This window comes from Cyanistes caeruleus, chromosome 4 (genome assembly GCF_971803275.1).
Source record: "Cyanistes caeruleus chromosome 4, bCyaCae1.hap1.1, whole genome shotgun sequence".
NCBI lineage: Eukaryota > Metazoa > Chordata > Aves > Passeriformes > Paridae > Cyanistes > Cyanistes caeruleus.
The window spans coordinates 82,869,088-82,893,342 of record NC_141704.1 but is presented as its reverse complement, the minus strand read 5'-3'; the positions used below and the strand labels follow the sequence as shown (position 1 = coordinate 82,893,342).

The 24,255-nt window shown below is 51.7% G+C and overlaps 2 protein-coding genes and 1 long non-coding RNA gene across 3 annotated transcripts in view; 1 reads left to right on the top strand and 2 right to left on the bottom strand.

Annotated features, from left to right (window-relative positions):
* The window catches only part of WNT5B (Wnt family member 5B), a 71,452-nt gene that overhangs the window by 12,603 nt on the left and 34,594 nt on the right, over nt 1–24,255 (top strand). The window lies entirely within an intron of this gene.
* On the bottom strand, nt 7,641–13,272 carry LOC147653834 (uncharacterized). The gene is made up of 4 exons (XR_015285816.1): nt 13,077–13,272; nt 12,364–12,923; nt 8,168–10,445; nt 7,641–8,023 (listed from the first exon to the last, which is right to left on the bottom strand). It is a non-coding gene; the product is annotated as an uncharacterized LOC147653834 (long non-coding RNA).
* Nucleotides 19,266–22,960, bottom strand: FBXL14 (F-box and leucine rich repeat protein 14). Its single transcript, XM_023925792.2, has one exon. The coding sequence runs from the start codon at nt 22,865–22,867 to the stop codon at nt 21,665–21,667; it is 1,203 nt and encodes a 400-aa protein (XP_023781560.2). The 5' UTR covers nt 22,868–22,960; the 3' UTR covers nt 19,266–21,664.

Genomic DNA, 24,255 nt, shown 5'->3' with positions numbered 1-24,255 from the left:
ACATTGGGGCAACCATATTTTTCTTGCTCGGCAACCAGATTTACAATCTGAGAGCTCGTTCAGACGGATTACCTTGAGAGCAGCAATGAAAGTCATAGCTCAAATATCATGGCTTAATGAGTAGAGGAGCTGGTGTGGTGCTGTGAGCTGTAAATATATCAGAAGGAGCACGCTGGCAGCTGGAGCCCTTGGGCTCGCACTGGTGGCGAACAGAAATGGATCCCTCCACGAAATGTGTGAGGAACAGATGCAGCCTGGTCACTAAAGAGGGCTTGGGTTCTGCAGCTTCTGGTTCTGCTTCTTGTTTTGTCCTCCTCTGCTGTTTCTGCTAGTGCATGGGAGTGATTTCAGGAGAAAGGAAGATATTCCTGATGTGTGGAAGTGCTGGGGGGACACACAGCCCACCTGAGCTCGCTGTGGGCTCTGCACACCCAAACAACAGCAGCAGGGCAAGTGTGGCTGCACTGGTGACAGGAATCTGCTGGGGCTCTCGGGGACATAGGCAAAGTGACAAAGGCTGGAAACTCCTGCTCTTCCTCCATCAGCTCTCCAGGCTCACCTGCCTGCACACTGACATGCTGCAGTCACATCCCTGCCAGCTCAGCATGTCTTTTGGGGTTCTCCCTTATGCCGCTGTGAGAGGAATGCCAGTACTGCTGTGTGATTGTCCTGCTGAAAAAGGAGGTGAGAAAACTCCTTGGTGTGAGATTTTGCATTTATCTAGGAGGATAGATTAATTTAGGTGCTTTGTAGCACATTGGGGCCAGAATATTCCTACAGCACAAGGCACAGGCTGCAGAGCAATCTGTGCCTTCTGTGAAGCCTGAGAGGCTCCTTCCCTTGGTGGGCTTTACCTGGACACTGCAGCTGTGAGCAGCAGAGTATCCACAGGATTACAAATCATTTAAAGCAGCCCAGGTCTGGTTTATCCTCTCTGTTATTCTGATGCCTGGAGAGGGCTGGCCTGGAACAGAGGCTGGACAGGGTTCAGGATAAAGCAGGGATTTATTGAAAGGCCCTAAAGGACACACCTGGGGCAGTGCAGGAGCCTGGCCAGGGCTACACCCAAGAAGGACCAAAAATGGTCACAGAATGGATGATTGCTCACCAGGGCTCACATTTTTATAAGTTTTGGTCCATCTGCATATCAGGGTTCATTGTCCAGTCCCAGCTCCAGGTTATGGAGTCCCATCCTTGTTTTCTCCCTTCAGCCCAGCGTTGTTCCTGCTTTTGGGACTGAAACTTACCTTGTCTGCTCTGTGGAGAGGGCTCACCAACATTTCATATGAAAAACTACACACCTAGGGAAAAACACAAAAGCTAAAACTTAAGGCATCATTTAGGAGTGTGAGAGAGCAGAGAAACACCTTCCTTTGGTTTTGTTTGTGGGCTCTGGTCCTGCTCTTTTGGCTGTCCATGGTTCATAGGAAGGTGATGGATAATTGAACAATACTGGCAGGTATTGTAGAAAATTGGCAGCTTTCTGTCTCCTTGTACTTCGTTGCTTGGTGCCTTACAGCTGCTGTATCAAATGCTGTGGGTGCAGATATTGTGCATAATATAGATATAATATTAATATATAGTATTAATATAATTATTATAGTTAATAATAATTATTTATATAATTATTTATATGATTATATAAATATTTATATATTTGTGTGTTTATATAAATATAAATAATATAATTATTTATATAATCTATATATCCATATCTATATTCATTAATATATTAATGTATGTTACGTGCATGATATATATTAATATTCATGATTTTTAATATTCATGGCTCTGATTCACCAGTTATGTGACAGTGTCAAGAAGATGCCTCTGTTAGGTGAGGAGATGCTGCATGGCAGTGTGTGTCTCACTTCAGATGATTACCTAAACCACAGCAACATGCAATTAACCATTCAAAAATCAGTGTTGCTTCTCCTGTGTGAACTTTGCTCCCTCCCTTCCTTGCCCCTTGAGCCATTGCTGTGGGTGTCCCCCTGGCCAGGAATTCTCCTGTCAGCATTCAGGCTGCAGCCCCAGTGGGTTTTGGGGAGCATCCTTAAATCTGGGCAAGGTGAAATTGGCTGAATGGGTCCCTGGCACTGCACAGAGGGCAGGCTGGGTGAAACCCCGTGATGATGCTGTTATTGCCCTTTGGTAGTGCTGCTGCTGCTCCAGCTGGAGTTTCTGGGTTACTCTGGGAATACTAAAGGGATGTGGGGTGGGTTTCAGTGTGTCAATCCCGCCTGCAAAGCGGCCGTGGGCTCCCCTCACCCTGGTGGGCATTGACTCCAGGGGATGGGGGAAGAGCAGAAAAGCAGCTTTGAGTCTGGAAAAAGCAGGGGCAGAAAAGGAAATGAGTGGGGATGTGGTAACCCAGATGGGATATGGCACAAGAGAGGGAAGGCTTGACCATCCAGCCCAGTGTTGACACTGCTACGCTGGCGAGCCTGGCACAAAATCTCACATAACCAGTGGGTGGTGTGTGTGTGTGGAAGGAGCTGGGGAAGGAGGGGATGTGGTGACACAGAGAATTAACTCCACTCCCATGAGTTTTTCTCTGTTGGCATCTACCTCTGGTTGTGTATTTTCTCATCCTGCAGGAAAAAAAGTGGGAGATAACATTTTTTTATTATTATTATTCAGTCATTAATGAGCCATTGTTCCAGGAAAAAAAAATAATAAAAAGAAAAAAAAAATAGAGAGTCATATCATGGGAGAAATTACCTTTCTCATGGGATATAAAACTTAGTGTGTAAATGGTGAAGGTCTCCCAGCACTGATGCTGATCCTGGCCTGACTGTACAGTCCTTAATGTAAAACACGTGATGATTCCTTCTGTAGTTTCAGTAGAAATCTCTCATTTCCCAAACAAGCCTGCTGTGTTCCTGTGTCCTGCTGTTCCTGTGTGCCACCCCAGCAGCCCTGGCAGAGCTTTGGAGCCCTTTGATGGCAGGCACTGTTTAATTATCAGCGGTGTTATGTTCCCAGAGCTCTACATGAAAGCAGAACACCGGCAGCCTGTAATTAATCTGAGCTAATGTGCCGCTGTTTACACTCCATCTCGGAAACCAGACAGATGTAAGAAGACACCCAGCCTTCATCTGGGATCCTCCCAGGTTATTTTGGAGCTATCTTTGGAGAGCTGCGCCGTGCCTGCCCACGCCACAAGTCCCTCAGAATGAGCACCTTTAACTTGGCTCCCGAATGAGTGGGAAGCTTTGTTTCCTCACAGGGAGCAGGGTTGATGCCTTCTCGCTTGCCTTACCACAGCTGAGGCTGGCTGGCATGGGAGGGAGCACAGAGCTCCTCCAGTAGCTGAATTCTGCACTGGGGAAGGGTGAAAGAAGCCCTGCTTGCTCCATCTCTCTCCTGGCCTTGGCTGAGGAGAAGCCTGCTGGGGATGGGGATGGAGATGAGGATGGGTGGGATCTCCTTGGTGGACGGACAAGAGGGTCTTAAAAATAAAATACTCATTTCTGATCACCCTGCTACAAATATTTAACAGAACAAGGTGATGAAAATGCCTGGAGGTGTGGAAAGACTGAAAAAGATTATGCATCCTTCATTAGAGCGAAGAGTCATAAAAATCAACGTGACAGAAGTATATAAACTTAGAAGTACAGAGAGGTAAACCAGGCATTCCTGTGTATACTTTTATGTAATGCAAGGTTTCCAGTGGAATTGAAATAAAACATCTGACACACGTGAAACTTATTTTTTTCGTTGCAGCACATAAATAATTGAGACTGAGAACATAGCAGAGTGCAGAAAGGATTAGATCTATGGATAAAAATCCTGCCCACAGTTTATTAATTTTATTCTAGCTCATTTGGAAGGTATGGGGCTTCCTTCTCCTGGACAGTCTTCCAGCTGCAGCCAGTTTAAAGCTGTTCCTGGCCCTGTAAACCTCCAGTGTCTTCCTCTGAGACATCTGGCAGTGGACACTAGCTTGGAGAGCCTAAGCCTTGCCTTTCAGAACATCTCTGCACAGAATGATTACTGGCATCAGAGGGGGACACAAGTTTCCAATCACCTGCAGGCTGCAAGGTAGGACAGGAGGCTGCTGAAGTTTTCCTCCTGGACTGCAGATTCAAGGTGACAATTGCCCATCTTGTCAAACTGCCTGTCTCAGTTGTCTCTTTGCCTCTCACCTGGTGTTGTGGTGGGCAGGTGAGCTGTGCAGGAGGAAATGTTCCATCATCAGGGCCAGGACAGCTCCATCCTCCTGGGGAACAGCACATTTGGGTGTTCCTGGTGGCATCTTCCTGCAGCAGCATGTTTCCTCCAGACTCAGTGAGCTGGAAGCAGCTCAGGCAGGCGGGGAAGGCTTTTGCTGGGTTGGAGTTTTCTCGGTGGTGGGTGTGTCTGTGGGCTCCTGGTTTTCACAGGTGACCTGCCAGCATTGCTGGGGGATTCTGAATTGTCACCCCCAGCAGAGGGTGCTCAGAAGCAGATATCCCAAATACCTGGGTTCTGTGCTCCCGGTTCCTGCTGGCACCGTGGGCTGTGAGGAGCGGAGCTGGAGGGGACACAGGACCTGGCACCCTGCAGTACCACTGTGGGGTGGGGGGAGTGTTAGTCTGGACTGGCTTTTATCTGATGCCATGGATGTGGAGAATGCACAGTGTCCTCCTCAGGCACGGTCTGCCGTGCAGTTTCACCCAGAGAATCCCATTTGCGAGCCCTGGAGCTGCTCAAAGCAGCAAACCACTTGCATGGGGGTGGGATTTGCTTCAGCAGTGAGTCCCTGTTTGAGCTCCAGTGCTGCTGTTCCTGTCTCTGTGCTGGTAGTGGCCAGGTGTGCTCTGAGTCCCCGTCACCTGTGCTGAGCTGAGCCTTTCCAGGCGGGTGCAGATGCTTTGGCTGCTCTGTTCCAGCCCGTGGCTTTGGAACTGGGCTTGTGCCTAAACCGAACCAAAACTCTCCAAGTGCATCTTGGTCAAAGCTCCCGAGTTTGATCACATTTTTTGCCTGCCCAAGCTGCAAGATGCAGTGCCAGACTTGCTCCCAGTTGTGCTGAGAAGGGTCACAAAGCTTTTGGTGAACCTTCAGCAAGCTTGTGCTAAATGTCAGATCCGGGTGTGTTGTTCAGACTCTGTGTTGTAGAAGTCACTTGGCTCCAAAGTGGAGACCCCAGAGCAAATGCAGAATGTGATCAGAGCCCTGGGATTATGGAAGGAGAGGATGAATTTTTCTTCAGGTAATTATAGGCAGCTGAGTTGCCTGTGGGAAAAAACCTGCTGCTAATGCTCAGCACCTTTTGGGAATTTCCTGTAGAGTAGGCAGCACTCACATCAAAGGGGGAAATACCTGACTGGTCCTTAATCCAAGGCTCTCTTGGATTAAAGAAAGACCACAGGTCTTGATTATATCAAATCCAAAGTCTTAATTTCTTTCTTTACAAATCTTCCTTATTTTCCCTAATGCCCTTTCTGCTGAAGAAGGTCCCAGAATGTTTAATCAGCAGACCTAATTAATAGTGCAATCACATCATTCACCTTTGTGGTGCTCTCTCGACAAGGATTTCCACCAGTGTGTTTCAGTGCATTTTCCAGAAGAGATTCTTCACCTGATCTCCCTTTTGCACGTGGGGAAAGCGAGGGAGAGGAGAAGATAGGAGAGACATGCTTAGGTCATGCAGCCAACCAAAGGTGGGTCAGCAGTGAAGTTGCAGGTCCTTCGTTTTGGGAGGTGCTGAAGCTGTTCCTCCAAGCCCCAGGTTGCATTTAGGGCTGGCTGAAACACAGCAGGCATTGAAAGCGTTGAGGACAGAGCGGGGAGGAAGGCAGAGGTGTAATTACACACACGGGGAGCGGTCACGTAGCCAAACGCCAGTGTTTGTGCAAAGCTTGGTGTTGTCTTTAGCAACCACCAGTGTGGTCAGGCACCCATTTATTTCCTCTGAAAGACACCAGGTCAGCGCCCTCAGCGTGGTGCTGGAGCTTTGACTCAGAGGAAGGAGCTGCTCTGAGTCACACACGTGGCTTCCTGCAGGACCCTGGTGGCCCTGGAGCACCGAGTGGCCTGGCTGCAGTTAAATGAAAGGAGATGCTGAAAAAAAACACATCTCACTCTTAAGGGTTAGAAGGGTGATGGGGTTTTGTTTTGGGGATTTTTTTTTTTTTGGTTTGTTCTTTTGTGAGCTTTTTTATGCTTTTATCCTGAAATCTAGATTTTCCCCTTTCCTCTCCTCAAAAAAAAAAAAAAAAAAAACCAAAAAAACAACAACCCAAAAAAAACCCCCAAAAACAAAAGACCTTCTTTAACTAATTGGGTAATAATAGTATGGTTTCAAAAGTACTTGTTTAGTCAGTGCTGACTATATGCTTACACAGCTACCTCTGGCCTGGGAGAGATTGAAACCACAATGGCTAAGTATAGAGGCCTCTAAAATATCTTCATATATGCAGTGCCTGAGTACACAAACAGAACTGGTCTCTCTTCTGTCTGCAGGAGCAATATTTTCCATAGGATTTGTATTGACAGAGGTTTTCCCTCTGCATATTTATTAAAAATCCTCCAGAAGTGCATCCATGTGCTGAATCCCATTCCCTGGCCACCTTCAGCCTGATATGAGAAATGTAATCTGTTCCTGAAGAAGAGTAAGCACTTCTTCATTCTGTGCTGCAGGAGACTCTTGACTCAGGATGTTTATTTGATTATTTTTCTTTGTTGTATTGGGTGGGAGTTTTTTCCTTTCACTTTTAAAGAAAGTGGGGTACTATTGCCAGGATTTCAGCCTTAGCTTTTGGGAACAGCTCATGCATAAAGGAGAGATGCTCCCATCCTTGAAGTGTGTAGGATCCATGGACTAAGTGGCCAGAGCTGTGCTAGGTGCTTTCACCTCTGTAGAGAGAGCTCCTCAGTGTGCAGTGTGCCACTCAGTGCTGGGATGAGCTCCTCTCTGCAGCCTGTTTCCTGGGCTCTGAATCTGTGTCTGTCTTGGAACCCCCAACTTCTCTGCGTGCCTCCTTTGAAGTCTTTTAAAGTGCCTGCAGTTTTTGGGGTAGTTGTGGGTAAAGCAGTTTGTCTGTTCCTGCTCTCCTGTGAGTGTGATGCCTCAAGTATGTCGTGCCATTTCCCAGCTGGGGCTGGGTTTGCACTGACACCACATATTCGTGGTGAAGGACAGATTTCTCTGAGCTGGGGCGGGCACTGCTCATTCTGCACGGCGCTGTAGGCAGCACGTGAGCTTGTTCTGGTGGGAGCCAGGAGCTGGTAGGAGTGGCACACTGAGTGTGTGTCCAAATTTGGTGCTCCAGGGAGCAACACCTGGTGCATGAGACACGCAGAGGTTGCGTAGGTGGTCCTCAGGCATTTGTAGATTCTCCTGTCGTGATTATGTCCTGGCTCTGGATCCTCTGCTGGCACACTAGCAACCCTGGAAACCTCCCAGCTTTCATCATCATCATCACCATCATCATCATCATAATAATAATAATAATAATAATAACTTGTCCTTCCTTTCTGGAAATAGCAGCTTCTCTGAGTGTTGGTAACAGTATGCAGCTGAAGATAGAGACAGTCCTTTCAACACCCAGCCTCTGTCTGACACAGCTCAGCTCCAGAGCAGTAATTGCAGATGTGTTTGGGAACCCTTCTGTCTGCAGGGGACAGAAATGAACACATAGGAGAACATGTGAGAGGTTGTATCTTTATTACAATATATACCTTCTCAATATTAGAATGTTGAAACATGTGAAACCTTTCCTGGTGGGGTAAATCTCTTTACATTGTTGGGATGCTGGTTTCACCTCCCGTGGGACACAGATATTGCTGAGGATAGGAATGGTTTCCAGGCATGTTTATCATACATCTAGAAATCCACGTGCACTGTGCAGCATGATAACTGGGCTCTTCACAAGGCTGACCTGCACAGAGGTGGAGCTGAAGCATCTGAGGTGCCTCTGCAGGGAGCTGAGTGTGAGCACTCGGGGAAGGGAATGTTCATCCAGGACAGAAGAAAACTCCTCAGCTTTTTTTCTGCTGCCAGCTGTGGAGAGCACTAAAAACACAGCTTAATCTGGGGGAAAAAATAAAATATTTGAGGTGGATAGGGTGAAAAATGATGAGAAGTAAACTGGAAGTGGTTGAGTAAGGGGGTTGCAGGCTACATACAAATAAGATAAACCCTTTTCAGAAATGATCCAAGTATATGTGATCCTACCTCTGTGCAGAAATTGAATGCTGACCTCTGGAAGCCCGTGGTGTTTCAGTGATGCTCTAAGCAGGGCTTCTCAAGGTTATCTGTGGCCAGCAGACTTGGTGTAAGCAGAAGGACTCCAACAGCAGGGCTCACCAGTGGTACCCAGGAGCAGCAGGCTGGGGGAGGATCTGCATCCTTGGAGGTGGTGAAGGATGGCTCTTCTGTGGCACTGTGCACGGTGCTCCATTTATTGGGGTGAGAATTTGGGGCTGGAGCTGACTCTTCACCTGCTCTTACACTTCTGGTGAGTCACACAGGTCACATCCCAAGCTGCTGCTTACTGGTGACTGTGCATTCCTTATCCTGGGACAGCTGGAGTTCACAAGCTGTCTTGGAGAGGCAGGCTCAGTATTTCCAAAGCACATCAGCCTCAATTTTGAGAAGGATTGGCCATTTGTCTTTTTATCTTACTGTCTTAAAATCCTGCAGAAACAGTGTCCATGTGGGTGGAGAGAATGAGGTAGAGAGGTAAAAAACCTGATCCAAGTGAAAACCAAAACAAAGCCAAATGACATTTGGGCAGCACTCAAAAGTGCAAAATCAAAATCCCCAGCTTAGGCACCACCTAGCTCCTGGAGGCATCATAATTCCACAAATGCCTCGTTTGACTTTTCCTCTGTGCTTGTCTGGGGTTTTTAAATAATTTCTGGTTTAACACCCTTTGAGTGCAGAGTTTTTTATTTAAAAGCTGCCACTTTGTCTTGAAACATCCGACACAGGAAAGCCCAGGGATCACAACCTGCTTCTCCCTTTTAGCCAGCAGCTGCTCAATGCCACAGGCTGAGAGGTCTTCAGCCTTTGCTTCCCTCACATGTTTCCTTTCTTGCTCCAAGCCTGGAATAACCATCCACACTGTGGCTTGCATGGGAGCAGGGAAGAGCAGCCTGTTTTCCTGTGGTTGGTTTGTGCCCTCTCCTGAAGGGATGGGTTGGAAGGGAAGGGAGGCAGGGATTAGAGCAGGTCTCCTGCTTCCTCAGGCTGCTGTTGGGAAGCAGGAGCCCTGCTGCTCCCTCTGGCCATGGCTCACCTGCTGCTGGGCAGGTGGGATGGGGCAGTTTGATGTTTTTGGGCCCTGTGTGAGCACAGGCAGCTCCTGGGATCCCTGAGCAAGGCACAGAGCCCCTCGGGCAGGAGGGCCAGCAGTGCCTCTCCTCTGCCTGCCCCTGGTGCCCAGCAAGGAGTTGTTTTGGATGCTTAGTGGTGTCTGGCTGTTCTCAGAGGTCACAGAAAGCACCTCAAGGCCAGGAGCCACCTGATGCCTTCTGGACCACAGCTGGGTGCCCCTGGGAGTGCTGGCAGGAGTGGGGGATCAGGAGCTGGGTGTTCCTCACTCCAGGGGTTTTCCAGATGCCTTCTGTCCCTTCATGGTTGCCAGAACTGATGCCTGGAGAGGGCTGGCCTGGAACAGAGGCTGGACAGGGTTCAGGATAAAGCAGGGATTTATTGAAAGGCCTTAAAGGACACACCTGGGGCAGTGCAGGAGCCTGGCCAGGGCTACACCCAAGAAGGACCAAAAATGGTCACAGAATGGATGATTGCTCACCAGGGCTCACATTTTTATAAGTTTTGGTCCATCTGCATATCAGGGTTCATTGTCCAGTCCCAGCTCCAGGTTCTGGAGTCCCATCCTTGTTTTCTCCCTTCAGCCCAGCGTTGTTCCTGCTTTTGGGCCTGAACCCTGTAAAGACTGTCCTTGGTATGGAGCTGGAAAAGGAATTGTTTTGTCTGTGAAGAGAGCTCACTGACACTGAACACGAAGCTCAAAACTCCACACCTGGGCAGCGCAGAATGTGAAAAATAGAAAAGCTAAAACTTAAGGCATCACACCCTTGGAGCAAAGCCCTCCAAAGCTGGGTGTTACAGTGTGCACATCTTCCGTGCCAAGTCTTTTTTGGAGCTTGCTGCAAGGAACTTGTGTAAGACCTCCTACATAATGGCTTTGCAGAGCCAAAGCTCAGCCTGTCCAATGGACCTCATCCCTCCTGGCTCCTTGGTTTTTCACCGAGGCTCACGGGGCTGGAATCGTTTGCTTTTTCTCAAGCTTGCCTTTAAAAAAAAGAATCTGAGAGTGTTGCTTCTGTGGAAAAGCACTTCTGTTCGTTGCATGCTGCTGGAGTGGGACTCCTGTAACCTGGAGTGTGGGATGTGTCCTGTGAGACACAGAGGAGGCAAGCTGCCCAGCCAAGCCCTGGTTTTGCTGGATCCAGCTGCGGTGGTTTAGGTTTCTGGCTGAGTCCATCTGAAAGCGGCACAGAGCAGAGCACAAAGAGAGGGAGGGTCAGAAGTACCGCCATTCTCTCTTGATAATCCCTTAAAAAATAATTGCAGGCCTAAACCTCTGGCCTCCAGCAAATTTTCCACTCGATTAGAGGCTTTTGTGAAGCCGGGGAAAGGGACACGCAGACTTGCACATTGTGCCGCTGCCCGAAACTTCCAGCTGGGATTTTTTCCATCAAAAGGGGATTTTAGTAAAACCATTTTAAGGGGCTTAGTCACAGAAAAGCGGTTGAGCTGAGACAGGGGTAGATTAGCTTTAACATGCTTGTTTTTGGCACTAGGGACAGGGTGGAAGTTACACCCGGCCGCTCACATGCAGCCATCCCTGCCCCTCTGACTCCCTGGCAGGTGTGGGTGGGAGATGGTGTTTCCCCATGTTCCCCTTGGTGTCCCCTGGCTCGCTGCACTGGAGCCCAGGGGAGGGGAAGGGAAGGGAGCAGGCAGCCCAGCACCAGCCCTCGTGCCCTGTGGTCTGGCTGTGGAGAGCAGAAGTCCCTGTTGCTCGGTTGGCCTTCGGTGTGTGGTCTGGGCAAGTGCTAATGGACAGGTAGCTCTGGGGAAGGGAGACACGAGAGGAGAGAGCATTTGCAGCCTTCAGGGCCGTGTGGTGCCTTTGATCCACATGGGTGGTCTCTGCTGCAGGGCCAGTCCTGGGGGAGATGTCCGGGGAGCAGGGCTGCAGCAGTGCCGTACCTGGTGGTGTGCGGGGACGTGTCCCTGCAGGGCTGCCAGCTCTGGCTTTGTTGGGTCAGGCTGCCCATGGCCTGGAATAAAAGCTGTGGCAGCTGAGTTTGCACAGAGAGAGGGAGAAATGGCTTCTTGGAAGGGCTCCTGCTGCTCTTCCACAGCCCACACCTGTACACCAGTGTTTCCAGGCTGAGTGAGTCTGGTGTGGATGACTAGGAAGATGTTCTTTGTCCTGACTCCCTCTCCAGGACTACCTTGGGCTGGAAAACTCATTTCCATTTTTGCTGCTCCAAATGGCAGAAACAACAGGACTAGAGATGGAAAGGGTGAACGCCAGGCACTGTTTGGCCACACATGGATCTGGGACATCACCTTAGCCAGGTTGATTCCACCTCTCTTCCCCCATTAGTGCTGATTTTCCCTTTTTGATGTCTGTGTATGTCATGAGTCTGCAGAAGCTAATTATTAAAACTCTGTAAATTATAAGGTGTAGTTGCTTCTGAAAAAGACACCATCACTGTACCTGTAGCAGCAGTGTGAGAACTGGATAAAAAACTGTTTAAATTTATGTGCTAGAAGGGACACACACATACAGCTCCAGATACCTTCATCACTACAGGGGTATCCAGTGGAGTAACTGTGCCAACAACACAGCAAGACCCTGCACAACAAAACTGAAATAAAATAATCTAAGTATTACTTTAAGTTTGGTCTTGCTCCATTACCATTCTCACACGTACATGCTTTTTAAAAAAAAAAAAATATTGTTTTTGCTGTCAAGCTATAGATGTCAAGAGATGGAGTTTTAGAGCAGAAGTGCTAAGTCTAGGATGGATGGTTTCCAGGAGGCAGCTCTTCAGGCTGGGCTGTGAAGTTCCTGCAGGATGGGGAGCATTTATGCACACCCCAGCATAAGAAGGAGATGGACCTGTTGGAGTGAGTCCAGGGGAGGGCCATGGAAGTTGGAGAGCTGAAGCATTTCTGTGAATACAACCTGAGGGAGCTGGGGTTGTAGAGCCAGGAGAAGGGCAAGCTCTGGGGAGGCCTTGGAGCACCTTCCAGTACCTAGATGTGCCACGAGAGAGCTGGAAAGGGAGTTCTGGCTATGGAAAGGGAGTTCTGGATAGGACATGTAGTGATAGGATGAGGGAGGGTGGCTTTAAAATGAAAGAGGTTGGATTTAAATTACTTACCAGGAAGAAAGTCTTTATTGTGAGGATGGGGAGGCCCTGGAATGGGTTGCCTAGAGAAGTGTGGATGCTCAATCCCTGGAAGTGTTCAAAGCAAGGCTGGATAGGGCTTTAAGCAACTTTCATAGCAGGAGGTGTTCCAGCCCATGGCAGGGGGATTGGAGTGAGATGATCTTTAAGATCATTTCCAACCCAAACCATCCACTGGTTCTGTGACTGACTCCCAGTTCAGCTACACCAAGTGTGGCTTTCCAGTTTGGTTTATGGTGCAAACCCTGGGGACTGGTCACCACTGCCAAGTGCTGATGAGCAGCCTGAAGTTCCCCATCCCTTTGCACCTCCTGCCCCGGCTGTCCCGAGCTGGACAGGTGAGCCCTTTAGTCCATCTGCTTTCTCAGCACTCCCACTTGGTGCCACGGGTGACCCCTAAGACACGCGTGTGGGTGTGGAGCGGTGTCCTGATAGCCCCGCACTTCTTCATTAATTACCGTTAATTCCGTGCGGTGCAGAGCCATTCATTAATTGCTGATAATTCTGTGCGGTGCGGAGCCATTCATTAATTGCTGATAATTCCACATGGTGCGGAGCCATTCATTAATTGCTGATAATTCTGTGCGGTGTGGAACCGTTCATTAATTGCTGATAATTCTGTGCGGTGCGGAGCCATTCATTAATTGCTGATAATTCCACATGGTGCGGAGCCATTCATTAATTGCTGATAATTCTGTGCGGTGTGGAACCGTTCATTAATTGCTGATAATTCTGTGCGGTGCGGAACCGTTCATTAATTGCTGATAATTCTGTGCGGTGCGGAGCCATTCATTAATTGCTGATAATTGCGCGGCTGCGGAGCCGTTCATTAACTGCGGATAATTGCGCGGCTGCGGAGCCGTTCATTAACTGCGGATAATTGCGCGGCTGCGGAGCCGTTCATTAACTGCGGATAATTGCGCGCGGTGCCGGGCGCGGCACTCGGCGGGCAATGCTGCCGCCTGGCGGGCCGGCCGCGCACTGCAGCTCCGGGAACGGGAACGGGAATGGGATCGGGATGGGGATGGGGATGGGGAACAGGATTGCAAATAGAATGGGGATCAGGAATGGGATCGGGAATGGGACGGGGATAGGGATGTTAATGGAGATTGGGAATGGGATTGGGATGGGGATCGGGTTGGGAATGGGGATCTGGGATGGGATCGTGATAGGGTTGGGGATGGAGATGGAGATGGGGATGGGGATGAGGATTGAGAACAGGATTGCAAATGGAATGGGGATCAGGAATGGTATCGGGAATGGGATGGGAATAGGGATGTTAATGGAGATTGGGAACGGGATTGGGATGGGGATAGGGATGGGGATGGGGTTGGGGATGGAGATGGAGATGGGGATGTGGATGGGGATGGGGATTGGGAACGGAATTGCAAATGGAATGGGGATCAGGAATGGGATCAGGAATGGGTTGGGGATAGGGATGTTAATTGGGTTGGGGATCTGGGACGGGATCATGATAGGATTGGGGATGGGGAATGGGGAATGGGAACAGGATCAGGATCTGGATCAGGATGGAGACTGGGAACAGGATCAGGATCTGGATCAGGATGGAGATTGGGAACGGGAACAGGAACAGGATCAGGATCTGGATCAGGATGGGGATCGGGAATGGGAACAGGATCAGGATCTGGATCAGGATGGAGACTGGGAACAGGAACAGGAACAGGATCAGGATGGGGATTGGGAATGGGAACAGGAACAGGATCAGGATCTGGATCAGGATGGGGATTTGGAACAGGATTAGGGTGGGGATGGGAACGGGGATGGGGATGGGGATGAGGATGCACCAACCCAGCCCGTGCAACTGCAGAGGCTGCACCAGCACCACAGGCAGCAGCGTGCTCTCCATCTGTTTTCCTGCTTTTCCTAGGGAGACGAGTGACCCCAGGGATCTCGTTATCCCCGTCACCTCTGGTCAATTTGCATAGGGGGCCTCGGCCAAGCGGATGGAGATCTGCTCCACTGCATCCCTGGCAGCTCCAGGAGCCCGGGGGAGCAGAGGGAACCAGCTCACCTGTGAGCTGCCTCACAAGGCTTCTACCCCCGAGTTTATGACACTGAAGGATGCACCTGGTTCCCGCTGAAGCTGGGGAGCCAGGAGTGCCACCGCAGCTGTCACCAAGGGAGATAATGGCACGGATTTATTGGCATTTCAGCTCACTGAGCAAGGAAAGAGGCTGCTGGCTGCAGAGCTGGGGTCTGTGTGCCCCTGTGGTGCTGTGTGCCAGCTGCCAAACCCCTAAAGGCATCCAAGGGTTGTAAAGCTGGGACATCTGGGGAGAGAAAAAGGCAAAGGAGAGGGATGAACAGGACCAAGCTCAGATAAAATTTGTTTGGGATTTTTTTTATTTTTTTTTTTTTCTCTTTTCCCAAAACTGGGAGGGGAAATTGCTTCATCATGAAATCACTAGACTGTGCCCAGAGAAACAAGACTCAGAGGAAGGAAAATAACTAGGAGGAGGTTCCCATTTCTAGATCTGAGTTTCTGTAGCAGAATATGAGTTTGGTTTATGTCTCAGTAACCCTCTCATGTGGACACACTGGCTCAGGGCATGTATCCAGGCACTGGTATTGAAGTTTGGACACCTTTTTCTAAGAAACACCCCAGACTTTAGGAAATTTTGTAGGAAAATCCCATTTCCATTCATCTTGCTGGGACAGATCAGATTTGGATCTTTCAAAATCTCCATCATGCGATTTCAGTTTGGGCTGTCATTGAGCTAGTGCATATGGTAAATTTAATTAAAGAAGGGGGAGAAGCACTAGCGTCCCTGCCAAATGTGGCTGGAGGCTGAAGTTCTGGCACAGGAACCTGATGAACCCTCTCCAGCTCTTTCTTTCGTGCAGCTTGGGGCTGGAGAATTGAGCAGGACGGCCTGGCTGGCTGGCCACGGCGGGGAGTGTCAGTGCAGCCCAGCCAGCAGCTCTGGCGCGGGGCCTCGCCGATGTCCTGAGGGGTCCAGCCTGCACCACCCAGTCCAGTTTATCCATTTATCTTTTTCCTCCACAGAAGGCACAGTTAAAGAGCTGCTGGCTCAAAGAGTGGCATTTAAGGTAGAGGAGGGAGAGAGAGAAAACAAAAAAAGGGTTCACTTTGCTTGGAGCATCCCACACATGTACACAGCGAGGCTGCCAGGCCCAGGGACATCTCCCCTTGAGCTGTTAATGGCATCCTGTGCTAACTTCTAGCTTTGGTTCCAAAATCTGTGTCTTGGCCACCCAGGTCTCATTTTAACCCTTCCCTGACCCCCAGAGGGCAGGTTGAGTGGCAAGCCCGATGCTGTGCAGCACGGAGATCACGTCTCTGGCCGTAGCGCAGGCCCCAGGTGGTTTGGCTGACAGCTGCCCCGTGACCCCGTTATTTATTACCACGGAACAAAGGACCCCAGAGCCACCATGACAAACTGATTCAGCCCAACCCGCAGCGTGCAGCGGGAAGGTATAAAATGTATAAATCTGTCACGCATGGACCTCCCATGTGCTAGTCCAAGGGCAGTAGGACCCAGGTGGAGCCTGCTTTTCCTCCCGTGTCACAGGGAGAGGAGCCAGCCGTGGATCTGGTGAGGGGGGCAGCTGCTGCAGCAGCCCAGGGACCCCACTCACACTCAGGACTTCACTGTGGTTTGCGAGCTGGTGTCCCCAGCTGCTGCCCCTCGGTCCCTGCCGCCTCCTCTCCTGCTCAGTCGCTTCACCCCTCCTCCAGATCATTGCTGCTCTGCTCTGCTTTCTGCCACCACCTCTTGAGCGTGGCCCCTCTGCTCCTCAGAGCTGCCACTCCATAAAGAGGGTCCCTGGGTCACCCTCCGTGCCCTGCCTGGTGCAGGTGTAGGCAAAGGGCCCTGCCGCCCCACCGCTTCTGCTGGGCACCAAAGCCACTGCTGGGGCACTGTGGGCTCACTGACACGGGCAGGAGACTTCCAGCTCGTTTCCAATCCAAATATTGGAGTGTTTTTCATGGTTTGTCTACCCCAGTTGCCCAGTTGTCAATTCAAAAATTCAGGAGTGGTTGGTTATGCTGAGAAGTTATGTGGCAATTGGTCTATGGTTGTTGGGCTGCAGTTTGTGGCCAAGGAGGTGCTGGCACAATGGAGCGTGAGAGGAAGGTATGAGGAGCACTTGCTCCATCTACGGGAACAGCCCAGCGTGTCTAAGAACTGGGCTTTGGTTTTGGCAACTTCCTTTGGCTTGTGTTCCCCTTAAAAGAGGATGTTGGGCCATGTGGGCAGTGCTTTTGGTTTGGGTTTTTCCTAAGTTGAGAGAAAAAGTTCAGGGGAATTTTTAGGGAGGAAAAAAAACCCAAACCCATTCTAGTTCTGATTACGGAGCTTATGAGCACACACATTACACTGAAACACAGATGTCCCACTGTTATCCATGTGAGCATGGGGCTTAATAAGGAGATGCCATTTTCACCCAAAACCAGCAGCAACAAACCTACTTTATGAGAGGTTTATCATTCTCCATCCTTGGCTGCATGACCCCAGCAGCAATTACATTTTCAGCTGTTGTGGGAACCTGATCTGGAATTCCCGTTGTTTGTAACACTCATACATACATGCTCTTTTGCCATCAAGAAGTTACTGTAAACGCTTTTCTTAATGCAGGAAGGACAGAGCCCAACACCTCCTTCCAAGCAGAGGAAGATGGATATAGTGTCAGGCTCAATTAGATCCAATTGTGGTGGCTTTCCCTAAAGCGAACAATGCACCTTTTGTGAATGGACTCCCAGCAGAAAGCTTGGAAGTCTTGGAAAGGAGGGACTAGAACAACACACGCCCCAAAGCGCAGACCCTGAGAGATAGCCCAGGTCCTTGGGATTCAGAGATGGTGTTTCATTTTATGAGGGCTGGAGTCAGGCACTTTGAAATGCAGCGCTGACATAGAAGAGGTGAGGTGGGTAGAGCTGGCAGCAGGAGCATGCTGAGGTCCAGCTTCAGGCAGGATAGCTGTGGGGACAGAGGTGGGACAGGGCACCTCCTCTGGGAGCGCATCCCACCTGGAGCTGCACCCAGCCAGGGCTGCGAACAAAGTGGCCAGCTCAGCGCTGGAAGTGCTTAAAATGCAAATGTACAGGAACTTCAGACCATCCCCCTCCCTCCTCCTCGGCGCGGAGGAAAGCAGCTTAAATACAGCCAGGCCTGGAGAGGAATGTTAAAAAGAGGGGAAGAATCGCCCTCCTCCTTTCCATAGGGACCCGGGCCCGGCCAGATTGAGTATGCATGACTGAGCAAGCAAGCAAGGACAGCTCCTCTTTTAACTTTCCTGAACAATGGCTCTGCCTTCTTCCACCATTTCGCATTCCCCTCCTCGGAGGCAGCAAGGGGGCAGCGGGCGAGCCGGGCTGGGGGAGACGGGCTTTGTGCCCTATCAACACCGCTTAAGCTCCATCTCCCGCAACAATAAAACACCCCACGTCGGGCAGACTAAAAAGGGACCGCAGCGGGTTAAAAGTCATCACGTTGAGGAGAAAGATTATGGTGGAGGACAAAGGACACTTTAGATTATTCTAACTTTTTTTTTTTTTTTTTTTAATAAACATGGTCCCGCTTACTTTCTCTTTAATCTTCAGCTGGGCAGTGGAAATGAACCAAGATATTTCAGATTTCCCAGGTCTATAAGGACGAGGGTTTTTGGTGGTTGGCACTGCTGGGAAATGGTTTTATTTGATGGGTCTTTCATCCAAGGAGGGCCACACTTTAAATCACTGAAAAATCCTCCTCCATGCAATTTATGTGTAGCTTAAAAAAATAAAAGAAACACAGGTTTTCTTCCCCCCTCACAAATGCTGTCCTCGATCAGCAAGCAGTCGATTGAGCTGCAAGTTCCAGCATTCAGTCTGCCCTCAGACTCGGCAGCTGAACCAGGCCTGTCCCCAGGGATGTGCCAGCACCCTCACAGCCATGGCTGGTCCTGCCAAAGGCCTTCCTCACCACCTCCTCATGGTGATCTTACTCCATGGGCCTTCCTCACCACCTCACAGTGATCTTACTCCATGGGCCTTCCTCACCAACTCACGGTGATCTTACTCCATGGGCCTTCCTCACCACCTCCTCACGGTGATCATACTCCATGGGCCTTCCTCACCACCTCCTCACGGTGATCTTACTCCATGGGCCTTCCTCACCACCTCACAGTGATCTTACTCCATGGGCCTTCCTCACCAACTCACGGTGATCTTACTCCATGGGCCTTCCTCACCAACTCCTCATGGTGATCTTACTCCATGGGCCTTCCTCACCAACTCACGGTGATCTTACTCCATGGGCCTTCCTCACCAACTCCTCATGGTGATCTTACTCCATGGGCCTTCCTCACCAACTCCTCATGGTGATCTTACTCCATGGGCCTTCCTCACCAACTCCTCATGGTGATCTTACTCCATGGGCCTTCCTCACCACCTCCTCACAGTGATCTTACTCCATGGGCCTTCCTCACCAACTCCTCATGGTGATCTTACTCCATGGGCCTTCCTCACCAACTCCTCATGGTGATCTTACTCCATGGGCCTTCCTCACCAACTCCTCATGGTGATCTTACTCCATGGGCCTTCCTCACCAACTCCTCATGGTGATCTTACTCCATGGGCCTTCCTCACCAACTCCTCATGGTGATCTTACCACAAAGGCCTTTCTCACCAACTCCTCATGGTGATCTAATTCCAAAGGCCCTCCTCACCAACTCCTCACTGTGTTCTTACTCGACACCCTGCACGGGAAGAGGCACTGGGCTCCCCTCTTCCTCCTCCTCCTCCTCCTCCATCACTCAGCAGAGCCATCCCCAAATCCCACCACCAGCCACAAGGCTGCTCTTACCAAACCCAACAGATGCACGTCTTCAATAAGCACAGACAACACAGATACGGCTTTTTTTTTTTTTTTTTTCAAAAACATACTTCATATTTCCTCTTTTATTATATAAATATGTTTAACCTTTTACTGTAAGAATATAAAATGTTTTAAGAGGATCTTTGTTATTTTTTTATACAAATTCACAAACAGTACAATTAATCCATAGGGGTCTCTGGGTTTGCGTTAACTCGGTGGTCTGGCCTGTTACTGTGGAGGATTTGAGATTTTGAACAGATAAGCAAAAAAAAAGCCAAGATATTCAAAACAAAACAAAACAAAAAAAACAACAACAAAAACAAAACCCAAACTTACTCTTCCTCTTTAAAATAATAATTAAAAAACAATCTAAAGACCCAGCTCCATTTTATTGACAGAACAGAGTTAAGACAGATGAACTTCAGTCTCCTCCCCTTCACATGGCAGCCCTGGGGCCTGTAGGTCAGCTCTGCTCCTCTCCACCTACAAACAGGAAGCCTGGCATAGTGACCTTTTGTAGATGGCTTAGGAGGGGAAAACATTTGCATATATCCATATATATATATATTTTTTTTTTTTTAAAACAAACTTGCATTTTACATATTTCTGTTAACAGTAGCCCAATCCTCAGCATGGATTCTCACGTTACATATTTGTGCTAGAAGAGTAAAAATGCAGAAGCACAGTTTGGGTCCCCAGTTCCTAGTGAAGAGGGAGGGAGAGGCACAACCAGAATGTGAAGGTGGGACACAGTAGGGTAAGCCTAAAAACAAAAATTAAAAATTAAAAAAAAAAAAAAGGGGTGGGGGTAGAGGAGGGGCAAAAAATAAGAACAAACCCATGGGGCATTATTCCAGTCTAGGCACAAAAATGTTTCAGTCTCAAAATCTCTTTCCTGTAAGAATTCCAGGGCTTTTGAGGAGGGGAAAAAAAAAAAAGTAACAAATTAAAACGAGGTAGCCAGACATCATATATATATTTATATATATAGAATATATTCAGCAGAAAAAAAATGTACTTAAAAATCCACAAGAACAGCAACTTCATATGTCTTTAAAAATAAAACCATGTAAGAAAATGAATACTGTAAAGGGGAGAATGAGTGAGGAAAACTGGGATCAATTACAGGATGTAAGCAAGGGATAGATGGGAGAGTAAGAGGCTGTTTTTGTAGCAGTAATTTTTTTTATGCGTTTCAAAATAAAAACAGGTCACAGTATCTCAAATGAAGCAGAAATGAAGCTGGAGATTCTTCCTCATGTCCCCCAGGTAGAGAGGAGCTAGAACTCCCTTCTACCTGCTCACCCCCGACCCAGAGAGGAATGGATATGTGGCTGGATATGTCTATCCCTGTTGCCAAGGAGGAGGAGGGGAGAAAAAGAGAGAATGATGAAAGGGAAGACAAGTCTCAGTAACTCTCTGTGTCCCCCAGTGCACAGGAGGGCTTAAGAGAGTGGGGTCTGTGTCCAGCCCCCACAGAGACAGGAGAAGGAGGAAATGGTGAATTAATTCATCTCCAGTGGAGAGATGGGGAGAGAGCATGGAGTGCCTGGACTTTTCCATTACCCATAGTGCAGGATGACACGGAAACGTACTGACAAAAGGGGAGGCTGTAGCTATCGCTAGTCTCAGTGCAGTGGAGAACTGGAATAGTGGGAGGTTGTATCCACCCACAGCAGAGAATAACATGAAACTGGAGACTGAAGAGAGATTTAAAAGGGGGAAAAAAAAAAATAAAAAAAATCAATGTACCTAGGAAGCAGTATTTCTGTCACAAATGTGTTGGCAAGGGAGGGGCAAGCACAGAGGTGGAATGCTTGTTTTATCAAAAGCTGTGTCTGTGCCCAGCGCAGGATGACTGGGTGGCTGGGTACACAAGTGTAGCTAGGAAGCCTTTTCTGCTGTTACTATTTTTTGTTCCCATCTCCATTCCCACTCTCCTTTATATAAACCAAAAATAATCTATTCTGAAGACATGGCAGAACAAGGGTCTTTCTTTATCCATCCTTAGTGCTTGAGGGGATGGAATGTGGGAGTGGGGATAAAGAGGGGTGTCTCTAGCCCCAGTGCATAAGAGTGTGGGCTTCTACCTCTTCCGCAGGGAAGGATGCTGTGGGAAGGGAGAGCTCTGTCTCCCTAGCATGGAGCTTGAGGCATGACCTGGAAAATGGATAGGTGCTTTCTCTCTGTCCTCCTGCTCCCCCTCCCTCCTCCTCCTCCTCCTCCACAGCAAGGATAGGTAGGCAGCACAGAAGGGTCGAGGATATACCCTCTTTCTCTGTGTTCCTCCCTGCGGTGCCAGAGTGCGTGGGTAGCATGTCTCTGTGCATGCCCCTCTCTCTTTCTCTCCTCCTCTGCAGCAGTCAGTCAGTCAGTCAGTCAGTGAGTCCCTCCAGAGGAGATGGAGGTCTCGGGGCACCCTCCTCCTCCTCTCACCTGACCTTCTCACTCTCAGTCATTTCCCAAAGTCCCAGGTTGAGCACCTTGAGGCAGGGCAGCTGGGTGATGCGCTCCAGGCCCCGCTTGGTGATGCGGGTGCAGCCGTAGAGGTCGATGCCCGTGAGCTGGCTGAGGTGTTCTGCGATGAGCTCCAGGCCCTTGTCGGTGATGCGGACGCACTGGCCGATGTTGAGGGTGCGCAGCCCGTGCATCTGCCGCACCATGCGGTTGATGCCCTCGTCGCTGATGTGGCAGGAGCAGAGGGACAGCGAGCGCAGCCCGTCGAGGCCCTGCGCGATGTAGGCTAGGCTCTGGTCCCCCACCTTGTCGCAGAAGGAGACGTCGAGGCCGGACAGCCGCAGGCTGCCCATGGCCAGGTGCATGATGCCCGTGTCGCTGATGTTGTCGCAGGAGCGCAGGTTGAGGCTCCGCAGGCTGCTCATGTGCGACAGGTGCAGCAGCCCCGCGTCCGAGATGCCCCCGCAGAAGCTGAGGTTGAGCTGGCGGAGGCGGCCCAGCCCGCGGGCCAGGTGCTTGAGCGAGAGGTCGCTGAGCTTCTGGCAGTCCTGCAGCGTGAGCTGCTCCAGGCCCAGGCAGCCCTCGGCCGCGCTGCGGGTCATGCCCGCCAGGTGCCCGATGCCCACGTCGGAGAGGTGCCGGCAGGAGCGCAGGTTGAGGCTCTTGAGGCGCTGCAGGCCCCAGGCGATGAGCAGGAGGCCGGTGTTGGTGATGTTACTGCAGCCTCCGAGCTCGAGCACCTCCAGGCCCTTGAGGTACTGGGCGATGCGGCCCAGGCTGCTGTCCGTGATCTGCTTGCAGAGGCTCAGGTTGAGCGAGCGCAGGGAGCTGATCTCCGCCACGAAGGCGTGGCTCAGCCCGTTGTCGGTGAGGTTGTAGCAGCCGCTGAGGTTGAGGCTCTCGATGTCCGCCATGCCCTGGACCACGTAGCTCAGGCTGCGCCGCAGCGACAGGATCTGCACCCGCCGGATGCCCCGCGCCGCCAGGCTGGGGAAGAGCGAGGGGTTGGCGCGGCGCAGGTGCAGCTTGGCCTCCACGCCCCGCCACACCGAGCGGTGGTAGGCGGCGTCCCGCCAGGCCGTGCACACCTGCGCCGCGCGGCCCTTGTCGCGCACCTCCAGGTACCCGAAGATCATGGCGAGCAGCTCGGGGAACAGGCACGAGATGTGCGTTTCCATCGCACGCCCGCCCGCGCCCGGCCGCCCCCGCCGGCGCCGCGCTGCTGCCCCTCGCCGCCGGGCCCGGCCCGCTTCCGCCCGGGGCCCGCCCGCCTTCCGCTCCGCGCCGCGCTCCTCCTGCCGCCGCCGCCGCCGCCGCCGCCCTCACATCGCCGGCGCGGGCGGCGCGGGAGACGCTACTGCGCGACCGCCGGCCCGGCCCCGCCGCCTCTACCGCCGCGCCGGGCGGGCCGCGCCGCTGCCGCCGCCGCGCTGCTGCCGCGGCCGCGCCGCCCCGCGCCGCATCCCGGCGGGCGCGCCCCGGCGGCGGCCCCCGCGCCCCGTGCCCAGCGCCGGCCGCCGAGCCCCGCCGCCGCCGCCGCCGCCTCCCTTTGTCTCCGCGCTGCCGCCGCTCACAGCCCGCGGCCCCGCGCCGCCCGCATCCCGCGCCGGCGGTGAGGCAGCGAGGGCAGGGGGTGGCGCGGCCCGGCCCGGCCCGGCCCGGCCCGCCCGCCGCCGGTACCGACTCCGCCGCTCCGGGCCCGCCCGCTCCGCTCCGCGCCGCGCGCTGCTGGGCCCGGCGCCGCTCCGGCCCGCGGGAGGGGGGAGGCGCGGCCAGGCGGGGGGGAGGAGGCAGCCGGGGAGGAGGCGGCGCCGGGCCCGGCCTGTTTCCCCCGCCCGCCCCCACCCGCGCCGCTTGCGCAATGGTACGGTCCGGAACACGGCCGGCCGTCGCCCTGGAAACAGCGCCGGGCGCCCCCGCGCGAGCCGCGCTGCCCCGCGCCGCCACCGGGGGCGTCACCGCGGCCCGGGCCCGGCCCCTGCGCCCTCAGAGCTCCCCGGGAGCCGACCCGGCCCCTGCGCCCTCAGCGCTCCCGGGGATCCTGCCCGGGCCCTGCGCCCTCAGCGCTCCCCGGGGTCCAGGTCCGGCCCCTGAGCCCTCAGCGCTCCCTGGGACCCGGCCCCAGCGCCCTCAGCGCTCCCCGGGACCCGGCCCCTGCGCCCTCAGCGCTCCCGGGGATCCTGCCCGGCCCCAGCGCCCTCAGCGCTCCCCGGAGTCACTCCCAGCTCCAGCACATGGCACAGGGTGACATCCAGGGTGACATCAAGACGGTTCTTGAGTGTCCAGAGAGAGAGAAGCCACAACCTCTCTGGGCAGCCTAGTGCAATGCACGGGCAACCTGCACAGGAAAGAAGTTATTCCTTGTTTTCAGGAGGAACTTTCTCTGTGTCAGTTTATACCTGCCTCTTGTCCTATTGTTTGGTGTCACCAAGAAGAGCCTGGCTCCATCCTCTTGACTCATCATACACTCATCATCATTCATACACTTACAGGCATCGATGAGGTCTTTTCTCTGGCATCTCTTCTTGAGGCTGAGCAGGCCAAATCTTCTCAGCTTTTTCTCATA

Coding starts and splice junctions, on each gene's coding strand:
- FBXL14 (XM_023925792.2), bottom strand. CDS start 22,867: ATGGAAACGCACATCTCGTGCCTGTTCCCCGAGCTGCTCGCCATGATC.